The sequence below is a fragment of the Nicotiana sylvestris genome, chromosome 3 (genome assembly GCF_000393655.2).
Source record: "Nicotiana sylvestris chromosome 3, ASM39365v2, whole genome shotgun sequence".
Classification (NCBI taxonomy): Eukaryota; Viridiplantae; Streptophyta; class Magnoliopsida; order Solanales; family Solanaceae; genus Nicotiana; species Nicotiana sylvestris.
The window spans coordinates 128,251,633-128,263,158 of record NC_091059.1 but is presented as its reverse complement, the minus strand read 5'-3'; the positions used below and the strand labels follow the sequence as shown (position 1 = coordinate 128,263,158).

The 11,526-nt window shown below is 36.8% G+C and overlaps 2 protein-coding genes across 2 annotated transcripts; both read right to left on the bottom strand.

Moving 5' to 3' along the window:
* Positions 1 to 5,330: 5,330 nt before the first annotated feature.
* Positions 5,331 to 6,421, bottom strand: LOC104232704 (dehydration-responsive element-binding protein 1E-like). Its single transcript, XM_009785965.2, has one exon. It carries the CDS (start codon positions 6,357 to 6,359, stop codon positions 5,697 to 5,699), a length of 663 nt encoding a protein of 220 aa, XP_009784267.1. The 5' UTR covers positions 6,360 to 6,421; the 3' UTR covers positions 5,331 to 5,696.
* Positions 6,422 to 10,225: 3,804 nt separating this feature from the next.
* LOC104232703 (dehydration-responsive element-binding protein 1D-like) lies at positions 10,226 to 10,843 on the bottom strand. Its single transcript, XM_009785963.2, has one exon. It carries the CDS (start codon positions 10,835 to 10,837, stop codon positions 10,226 to 10,228), a length of 612 nt encoding a protein of 203 aa, XP_009784265.1. The 5' UTR covers positions 10,838 to 10,843.
* Positions 10,844 to 11,526: the final 683 nt, after the last annotated feature.

Below are 11,526 nucleotides of genomic sequence, written 5' to 3'. Positions count from 1 at the left end.
TTTTTGAGCCCACCAATAAGTGTTCTGCAGATAACTGACATAACAATAATTCAAATACATAAAACGGGGTAGTGTACTGCATTTTACATAAAACAATTCTGCACCCCAGACTCGGACTTGCCTTATTTAAAGGCGTTTCAATTTTATGAAAATCCATTCAATACTTTCATCAAACTTCCGTTCATACTTCTGTCTTCTTCTTATCAATCATTCTTCATAGAATTGTTCAAATATTCAACTTATTGGTGTTACTAAGGAAGACCAATCTAAAAATTAAAAAAAATTATATGTAAAGCGCGGTATAATACTACGTTTTTTTGAGTTGTCTTGTCGTTCTGAAAAAGCTGAAAACCATGTGAAAAGGCCGTTTTCTTGCAAAAAAACTTAATATGTAAAGCATGGTATAATACTACGTTTTATGTGTATGTAAAGCGTGGTATAATACTACGTTTTATGTGAAATCTTGCCTATAAATAACGAGCGCATTCTAGTTATTTTCTGTGCTTAACAACAAACTATAAAAAATATTTCCATAAAACCAAAGTTTCTCTTTAAGAAATGTCTCAATAACCCCTTTATTGCCCAAGGTACGACTGCAGAACCAAAAGCATGATGTACGATTGTTGAGAAGAAGCTGGACGCCGCTACTGGGCATGTATGAACAAGTTTTATAGGCAACCCGACGTACCTACATGCAATTTTAAGGTGTGGATTGATGAACCATGTGAGCAGGAATACTACAAAGACAAGTTGTATCATCTTCATAATGTGTGTACGAGGCAGTGGGACAGAGAACGCCAATCCAAGCAAGAAATTGCGGAGTTGAAGGAAAAGCTCAAGGAGGTGGAAGAATAGAAAAAAAAGCTGGAAGACCAGCTCAAGTGGTTGGAGCAGAGAATACTAGGTGGTAGTGACTAAACAATGGCATGTACGTGTTGAGCGGTGTAGTGTATCTTTATGTTTCCTTTGTCAAGTGTTTTCATTAGCTCTACTGTTTGTTTTTGTGTTAAGTTTGCAAGGTTTGTGTTTTTGTTGTACTGTTAAAGTAAAATTGTTGTTCAAATGCAGTTAAAATAAAATTATTTCTAAAACATAATTGTTACCATTATTTACATAATATACTATTTACACAAAGTAAAAACATACGTAAATCAATGTGTCTCGCAGCCTGTGTGCTTCAGTGCTGCTGCTGGCCTGAGTCGCATCCTTTGTCGCCCGGGTACACTATTTGGATCATCATCACCAAGCCGCCTCTTTATGTGAGGATGTGCAGCAGCATCGACACCACAGCTGGCAGGATCGGTAGAACAGGTCGTCGGGCCGTCAGCAACCTACAAAACAAGTACTAAGCTTATCATGTGAAAAAGTATATTAGTATTGTACGTGTTAAGTCAAAAAATATTTTCTTACCGTGTTCTCGTTGGCCTCCTGAGTATATGCATCCGTGGTGTCCTCAGCAAAGCATGTAGTAGCCTCAAAGATGGGCTGGGATGAAGCCTTCATAAGAAAGTTAAAAATTAATTAATGGCAGCTCATTAAGGAAAAGAAAACAAATTGAAATTTTACAGTAATACAAACATACCTGCGCCTGTGGTAGATCCGCATCAACCGCCGGGGTTGAGGCATAACTCAACCTGCACCCGCCATCCATGTCCCGGGTCGGCCGATCCTCAGCTGGGGTAGATGGGACTGCAAAGTACTGGTCTATATCCTCGTCGAATGTACCCGTGATCAACAATGTTCCTGACGAGGTGACCTGCGATGCTGGCAGAGATAGTTGAAGGTTGTACGACGGCATGCTGCTGGAAGGCTCATCTACCTGAGGTATATAACCCGGCTGATCATCTCCAAGATCCTCATCTCCAAAATCCTCATCATGTCCCTCAACAGGTGGGTCGACAGGTGCCTCAATGCCCCCTTGCTAGGGACCACCTCCTCGCCGTCCCCTGCGACCCCGTGGGGCACCCCTGCCTCGTGGGGCACCCCTCCCTCGTGCCCTACCCCTGCCTCGTGGGACAGCCCTACCCCGATGGTAGTCCTCTAGCGCCGCACACTGAGCCTCATGATCCAACCTCGTGATATCTCTCGCTTGGAACAGGGTCCGACGAGCCAGATCTGCCACCTGCCGGCCATACTCAACGAGTGCAGCATTGTTGGCATGTTGCTGCATCTCCTGTCCCAACTGGTAGACCAGGTGATGCCCAATAACTTGTGAAACACTTAAGATATTAATTAAATAACGCTATATCACAAATATAAGATATTAATAAGCCACAAAAACATACCAGTGCCTCGTGCCTCCCGGCGTATGGTCTGTAGCGCTCGCCAAGTACATGAACAGGGTTCCCGATCATCAGTAGGGTGTGACAACGGTACCATGACGTATACAGCTGAATAGTGGCCTCCTGGGTAAATGAAGGTGGTGGCGGAATACTGTCCACGCGTCATGGATCTAATGTATTGGGGCAGTGCAACGACCCGTCCATCTACGCATAGCCAGTACAAAACCTGAACATCCTCCAGCGTGATGGTGGCCTCTCCAGTGGGCAAGTGAAAAGTGTGCGTCTCCGGTCGCCACCGCTCTACCAAGGCCGTGATGAGAGACCAATCAAGCTGCACCCGCCCAATTCGAAAAATCGTATAGAAGCCCATAGCCTGTAGGCGCGCGACTACACGGGCATGGAAATGATGATGCGCCATGAAGTCCCACAAATCGTCAGGTCTCCTGGCGCAGAGAGGCTGATCTAATAGATGTCCCTCCCATACAAAGGAGGACCTATGGTCGCCCTGCAACACTAATAGCTGATCCTCGGCTGGTCAAGGATGCGCATGCGAAAAGTCCATGTCGTCTACTATAATTTAAAGAAAATTCATTGTGTGTGTTAATTTAATAAATTAAATAATTATTTTTAAAATTGGAATGAGTAATTATCTATGGGTTCCAGACTCTATATTTGAGGTCTGGTAGCACCAAGTTATCCTTAGTTAATATGTGTGTCAATTTCAACATTTTTAGAATTTTCTTAGTTTAATAAATTAAATAATTATTTTTAAAATTGGACTTAGTAATTATTTGTGAGTTTCAGGCTCGATATTTGAGGTCCGGTAGCACCAAGTTATCCTTAATTATTATGTGTGTCAATTTCAATATTTTTAGAATTTTGTTTGTTTAATAAATTAAATAATTATTTTTAAAATTGGACTGAGTAATTATCTATAGGTTCCAGTCTCGATATTTGAGGCCTGGTAGCACCAAGTTATCCTTAATTATTATGCGTGTCAATTTCAACATTTTTAGAATTTTGTTAGTTTAATAAATTAAATAATTATTTTTAAATTGGACTGAGTAATTATCCATGGGTTCTAGGCTCGATATTTGAGGTCTGGTAGCACCAAGTTATCCTTAATTATTATGTGTATCAATTTCAATATTTTTAGAATTTTGTTTGTTTAATAAATTAAATAATTATTTTTAAAATTTGACTGAGTAATTATCTATGGGTTTCAGGCTCGATATTTGAGGCCTGGTAGCACCAAGTTATCCTTAATTATTATGCGTGTCAATTTTAATATTTTTAGAATTTTGTTAGTTTAAGGAATTAAATTAAAAATTATTGAATTGGACTGAATAATTATGTATGGGTTCGAGACTCGATATTTGAGGCCTGGTAGCACCAAGTTATCCTTAATTATTATGTGTATCAATTTCAATATTTTTAGAATTTTGTTAGTTTAAGGAATTAAATAATTATTTTTAAAATTGGACTGAGTAATTATGTATGGGTTACAGGCTCGATATTTGAGGCCCGGTAGCACCAAGTTATCCTTAATTATTATGCGTGTCAATTTCAGCATTTTTACAACTCTTTTAATTTAATAAATTAAATAATTAATTATTGAATTGGACTGAGTAATTATCTATGAGTTCCAGTTACTACATACTTAAACTACAGAGACTCTACGCTAAAAGGCTCTACATCTTACTACGCTAAAAGGCTATATATTTTACTACGCTCTATATTTTACTACGCTAAAAGGCTCTATATTTTACTACGCTAAAAGACCACTATTACATATAAAAACAACAAACATAACATACATATGGACAACAAACTAAATAAATAATATTTATTATTTAAGCAAATAAAAACATAACATTAACAATAAAAATTATTTATCACATTTTAACTAGTTTTTGTCCCAAAGCTAATAAATCAATCCGGGTATAAATAAGATACAAATTTAAACACAAACATAACACAAATTAACATGGAAACACATTCAACGATACAAATATGCATGTACTATACGAGTTTCGACATAAACAAAATCGAAATACCTCGATTTAAGTTTTTTGAAATAGATTCAAATCGAATTTTTGAACCCGAAAGAAGGAATCCAAAGCTTGTGTTGTGTGCGGGACCTACACTCTTTGCTTTTTGGGTGACAAGTGAGGCCCAAATTTTTTTTTAATTTGGGGGGGGGGGGACCAGCAGTGAGGAGGGAGAGCTTTTTTAATGGAGTCGTCGTCTTGGGGAAGAAGAAGGGCCCCTATATTTTATTAAAGGAAAACACAGTACAATACTGCGTTTCCCTTAAACGCAGTATTGTACTGCGTTTTCCTTTAATTGAATATAGGCATTTATGGCAGAGTTATAAGGTGGGCCCAACTTTAATTGGAAAACGCAGTACAATACTGCATTTGAGGGAAACGCAGTATTGTACTGCGTTTTCGTTAAAAAAATTATTTTTTTAATAAATCGCAGTATAGTACTGTGTTTAACTTTAACGGCTAACTTTCCGTTAAAGTAAAACGCTGTATTATAATGCATTTTATATACTTATGTAACATTTTTTTTAATAGTAGAAAAGTATTTTTTGCCCAAAAGGGCACTATTTAAGTTTCGGAGTCTTCACTCTGTAAGTAGTTTAAATTCAGAAGTTCGCATAATTTTCGCTTAAGATCGGGATAAAAAAAATTACTCCATTTGTTTCAGTTTATGTGAACCTATTTCTTTTTTGGTCCGTTCCAAAAAAAATGATCCCTTTCTAAATTTGGTAACAATTTAGCTTAAACTTACAATTCTATCCTTAATGATAAGCTTTTATAACCATACAAATACTCTGGGCTCCTTTTTAACTTGTTTAGGATCACAAATTTCAAAAGTCTTCATTTTTTCTTAATCTCTGTGCCCGGTCAAACAGGTTCATAAATTAGAACTTTAACTACAAAAAGTACTTAGAAGTAACTTTTATAAATATCAAAAGTGGCAAAATAACAAGTACAGTTTTCAAATAGTAGTCAAAGTTTATATAATAATCTTGGAAGGTGAAAAATATTGATGAATACTCCAAAACATATGAAATAGATCCTAGATTAATTAGTGGGCCACTTATTTCATTCAAATACAATGGCATGAAAACAACAAAGCTATCACAAAATTGGTGACGCTAACTAAGGTCAATGTTCTGCATTTAGAGAAAACACTGAGTACTACGTAATTACTATCGACATCGTTACAAAATTACAACGCTATTGTATATTCGTACCATCCAAATATTTGAGTACGAAACTACCAGTAGCTCCTAAATCCTAATTGAAGGAACTTCACCTCAAGCATCTTGATTGCGTATTGACTATATGTACTTATGAATGATGATATATATTATTCGAAAGAGGCAATAACCAGAAGTATTTAAATAATATAACTCCATAAATGCATGTCAGCAGCAGCTTCCACATAATCTCCAACTTCTACGTAGTGAGGTGGGGGTAGCATTAGTCCTTCCGCCATACTCGCTAGCAATCCCGGCATGCAAAACAGAGCTTCCTCATCCATAAAACAATGATTACTTTCTGGCTTTTCAGGAGTAGTGCCACTGCCACCACATGAGTCACCTGAAACTGCTTCTGACTCAGATGGCCGGAAAGCCTCGGCGGCCTCCACCGCCGCTCTCTGAATATCCTTGGCGTCGGCGGAAGCAGGGACAGGCAACTTCCAAACAGAGTCTGCGAAGTTCAAGCAAGCAGAACGACCCCTTAATGCAATTGCCGCCACGTCATGAGCTCTAGCCGCCATTTCTGCAGTGGGATAAGTTCCAAGCCATATTCTTGATTTTTTATTTGGTTGTCTGACTTCACAAACCCATTTGTCCGAGTTCCTCTTCCTCACTCCCCTGTATACTGGGTGTCGAGTTTCGCGAAACTTCTTCCTCCCTGCTCGCTTCTTGGGGTTATTCAAAGCTAACAAAACTTCCCCATCAGAAAGATTAGCTCTATTACATGGGGAGCTGCTGTTATCAGAAAGTGATGAAGATTCAGTAAGTGAGTCCGAATAATAGCTTCGAAAGATATTCATTCTTGATCACCGATATATATATTGAGAGTGTAAGTAGTCGTGTTGGATGTTGTTTCAGTTAGAGGTTTAGCTCTTTTTGGTCAATATGAAGGGTAGGCGTCTATATATAGGGGAAGTAAGCTATGATAAGTGAAGCAATAAAGCTAAAAGGTTTGATGACGCGGACGAAAGAACACGGTAGTTAATTGGAGGGGTTCTAAGGAGACAGGCTGGATATTTTTAGAAATATCCTAAGCACTGCTATTTTATGGGACAAGTGGATTGGTTTCTGAAAAGTAAATTCCAAGTCTTAAGTGTGTGTCCGACTCGTGTGGGTTTTTGCTGATGTGGCAACTTGTGAATCTTTCTACTTTCTGCTTCTCTTCCTTCCTTCCTTTTTTGGAATATATCTTATCTAGAGTATCATGATTACTTACGCTGCTACCGACAAATCTTTGATTTGAAAATGATAAAACATAACTAATTGTTTGTTTAAAATAATTTGATATAAATCATATGCACCGATAATATAAATTCTTTTTGGTGTTATTAGTGAATTTTACTTTATTTTAGAATGTTACTAGTTACTATATTTACCAAATTACTAATTAATGTTTATCATGAGATTTATAGATAATTACTTAGTAAATGACAATGATTCTGTAAATATTATTTTTAAAAGTGTGTAACCACTTGCATGAAACTAAGCAAAGCAAATGTCACATATATAAGTTTAGTCAACGATCACATATATTTAAAATATTTGTTTTGAGTAGCTAGGTTCAAGTGTCTTGAAAAAATTGCTGGAAACACAATCTCCAACTACAAGTATCTTTGTAAAAACTAACATTTCTTAGCCCAATCATCTTCTTTTTTTCTTCTTCTAATTGTATCTCCATTCCACGATAAAGTATACCAAATGAAGGTTTACTGAATATCAAATAATAGATGAAAAAGAACATACATCTTAATTAACCTACATGCGTGGAGTTTATTTTCTAGCAACGGGCACCATGCATGTTGAACTCCACTTGTCAAACACGTGTCAAATCAAAGTAAGGTGTTCAATTATATATTGTGTATAAACTAGTTGTAACTAGAGGCAGATGCAGTGTGAGAGTTACGGGTTCAATTGAACCCATAACTTTCAACGTGGAGTAGAAATTTATCTGTAAAAATTCATTAAAATTGTAAAAATAATAGATTTGAACTCATAACTTTAAATATATAATGGGCTCAATATTAAAAATCTTAAAAATTGAACCCAAAAAATTTAAATCCAGGATTCGCCTCTGGTTATAACTTCAATATGATATGTTGCTATTTTGACATTGTGATAACAAATAGGAGGAGGAAGTAATATTCGAAGTCAAGATCAAGAACAGAAATGATGAGCTGAAAGCTACACATTCAAATTCTTGAGAAGAAGTTAGTGGAAGGTGAAGCATTAGTTACTTTTGGAGTTGTATTGTAGGACTAAATGACAAATATCCGTTGTATCCTAGGAGAGGCCGAATGCATTCATGTTTGAAGGTTAAAGTTAGAAAATTGACCTTTCAAATATTTGAAGCCATCCATATTGTCTTACTGAACTACACCCACTCATTCACTCGCTCTAATATCATTTGAAAGCTACACATTCAAATTCTTGAGAAGAAGTTAGTGGAAGGTGAAGCATTAGTTACTTTTGGAGTTGTATTGTAGGACTAAATGACAAATATCCGTTGTATCCTAGGAGAGGCCGAATGCATTCATGTTTGAAGGTTAAAGTTAGAAAATTGACCTTTCAAATATTTGAAGCCATCCATATTGTCTTACTGAACTACACCCACTCATTCACTCGCTCTAATATCATTTGACAGTTAATACCATTTGCAGCTCCACCTTTGCAAGAAATGAAAGAAACGAGTGGACCACGTCTAACAGTTTTAGGAAATAGGAATCTTGTTGTTCCCCCTCATTTTCTTCTGCTGGACTAGGAAACAGGAATCTTGGATATTAATATTATATATTATTGTACTAACCTACAAATTTGGATTCTTCCTCGAGCAAAAAAAAAAAAAAAAGCTCGTATCAACTTCGACCCCGAAGAAGAAGGCAAAATAAATAAGTTATCACCTAACCTTTAGCCCAAATCTCCCTTACACATTTTTTGTGAACAATAATAACATTACATATGCAACATTTCTAAAATGTATCTAATACACATCTCTTTTAATCAAGTAAGTTTCACGCAAAAGTAGTGCGTGAAGATGTGAAAATGAGAATCTGCAGGATAGTTTGAATGCTGTAGATTTAAATGAATTGATCCAATGGTCTAAATAATTTTTTTTCTTTTTTATCTTTTTCTACCTTTTATTATTTCACACAAAATACAAAAAGAAAAGACAAAAAACATATACACTAATACCTTCATCCCCAACCCCTCTTCTGGCAAACGGACCAACTGGACGACTTGGGCAAAATTGTGATTTCTATTCGCCGTGGTCTTTTATATCTCCTCCTGTGCTTTTCTCCAATGCCATGGATTTTACAGTAAAATCCTCTTCTTTTACGTCTTTTGCTTGTCGGAAATGGAGTTTTGCTTACTCCGGACGGTGAAAAGTTTGGATATTTAGCCAGAATATTTTTGATGAGTATTTTTTTGTGGGTTTTATCTTCCATGGCTGCTGAGGTTCAGAGGAGAAACAATTGCACATTTCTACCAATTCAAAAACAAAATTAACAAAATCAATAACCAAAGAATTCCAACTAGTAGCTTCTTCTAGGCCAAGCACCACTGACATTAGGAGACTCATCCCTAATAGTAGCCTGACATTTAAGGGTTCTAGTTGAAGAAGAAAAGAAACAACTATAGAGATGATGAGGGGTTTTAGGGGGTGGTGGTGGGGGAGGGGGAAGATAAGAGATAGATGGGTCGGGTAGGGCAGTAAATAAGGGTTAAGTTAAAAATAAATGGGTCGGGTTTAATAATTTCAAATGGGCTAAAGTCAAACGCGTGCATTACACAGATATACTTTTTACTTGTTTTGGTCAAAGAAGGTGTGTACTAGATACACTTTAGAAAGGTTGCGTATGTAATGTTATTATCGTCCACAGAAAGTGTGTAAAGGGGATTTGGGCCAAAGGTTAGCGGGTAACTTATGTATTTTGCTGAAGAAGAATGAAATGAAAGTAGCTTTACCAGATCCATGCACGGGCGAATTTATAGGCAAATATATCGGGTCGTGAACCCTGGTTTCTTCGTCAAAATTAGGTATTTTATGTACATATTTTTTAGAGTTGATCTAATATTATCTACTGGCACCATGCTCCAAAGAGGCTAAATGGTGCACTTTGTTGAATGATGAGTTATTTACCTAGAGGAGCAAGGATCAAATTCCATTTAATACACTCCCAACAATCTACCCTTGAACTAGGTTCCACATGACCCTTCGCCGTTTATGAGTTAATTTGAAGATTAACTGTGTGTCACCCACATGATCCGAGTATTTACGGTCACCGAAACCCAATGAGAGGTTGTGTATATATACATCTTTGAAGCTATGGGTAAAGGTAGTGAACCAGCCCATAGACGGACAAATGCACTAAACCGGGCCTTACGCCATCTCTATATTCATCTCGTGAAATCATTGGTTTTGATACCAGTTGTTAGGCTAAAACGGTTCAAAAATACTTTTAACATGGTATGATATTGTCTGCTTTGGGGCAAGCCTGCATGATTTTCTCCAAAAGGCCTAAAGAAAAGGTCTCACACCATTAAGGGTATCCAACTCCTTATAAATATTTTATTTTTCTTTTTTACTTTTTATGTGAGAATTTGTTCATACACTCCCAACACTTAGGAAGAACATAGATTGTCCGAAAGAAGCAACAATCAGAACTATTTAAATAGAATAACTCCATAGAGTCATGTCAGCAGCAGTTTCCACATTATCTCCAACTTCTACGTAGTGAGGTGGAGGTAACATTAGTCCTTCCGCCATATTCGTTAGCAATCCCGGCATGCAGAAGAGCGCTTCCTCATCCATAAAAGACTTATTACTTTCTAGCATTTCAGGATATTCTCCTGAAACTCTTTCAGACTGATCAGATGGGCGGAAAGCCTCGGCAGCCTTCGCCGTCACTCTCTGAATATCATTAGCGTCAGATGAAGTAGGGATAGGCAACTTCCAAACAGAGTCAACAAAGTTCAAGCAAGCAAAACGACCCCTTAATGCAATAGTCGCCACGTCATGAGCTCTAGCCGCCATATCTGCACTGGGGTAAGTTCCAAGCCATATTCTTGATTTTTTATTTGTTTCTCTGACTTCAAAAACCCATTTGTTTGAATTCCTCTTCCTCACTCCCCTGTATACTGGGTGTCGGGTTTCTTGAAACTTCTTTCTCCCTGCTCGCTTCTTGGAGTTATTCGAAGCTAACATCACTTCCTCTTCAGAAAGATCAGCTCTATTAATGCAAGAGCTGCTATTGTTAGACAATGGTGATGATTCAGCCATTGATGATGATGTTGTATGAAGTGAGTCACAATAATAGATATGAGAAATATCCATTCTTGAGAGTTACTAATACTAATATATATAGTAGTGTTATATTATACTCTGCGAGTTGTTTAGTTTGATATTTTTGCTATTTTTGGGGATCGGAATGTGAAAACTTGGGTTCTAAATATATAGTAAAAGTAGGATACTACGATTATGAACGCTTCTATATGTAGATGAATAAGTGAAGCATTGTAGCTAAATAGTTTGATAACACAAATGAACATCAGGGGAACATGCTGGATTTTGACACGGGTAAGTAAGCTGTATAGATGAATAAGTGAAGTTATTAAAGTCTAGAGTGTGTCTTAGCTCGTGTGGTTTTCTGCTGGCTGATGCGGAACTTGCGAGAGTTTCTAGTTTCTGCCCCTTTCTTCCATCCTTCCTTCCTTTCTTAAATATGTACACCAGAATTTATGTGTCACTATTTGACTCGACATAAAGTTTAAGAAAAAAAGACCTCTAAAATATGTGATTATAAGTCATTTCATTAAGGATAAAGTAGGAAGTTTAAACTGAAATTGTTTTCTTAATAACAAAGTATGGCATTCTTTTTAAATAGACTAAAAATAAAATAATATGACACATAAATTGGGACATAAAAAGGAAGTATATTTTATTTGGAGTACCGGGACTACTTAGGCTAC

Bases quoted from the DNA above. Each gene is read 5' to 3' on its own strand.
- LOC104232704 (XM_009785965.2), bottom strand. From the start codon at position 6,359: ATGAATATCTTTCGAAGCTATTATTCGGACTCACTTACTGAATCTTCA.
- LOC104232703 (XM_009785963.2), bottom strand. From the start codon at position 10,837: ATGGCTGAATCATCACCATTGTCTAACAATAGCAGCTCTTGCATTAAT.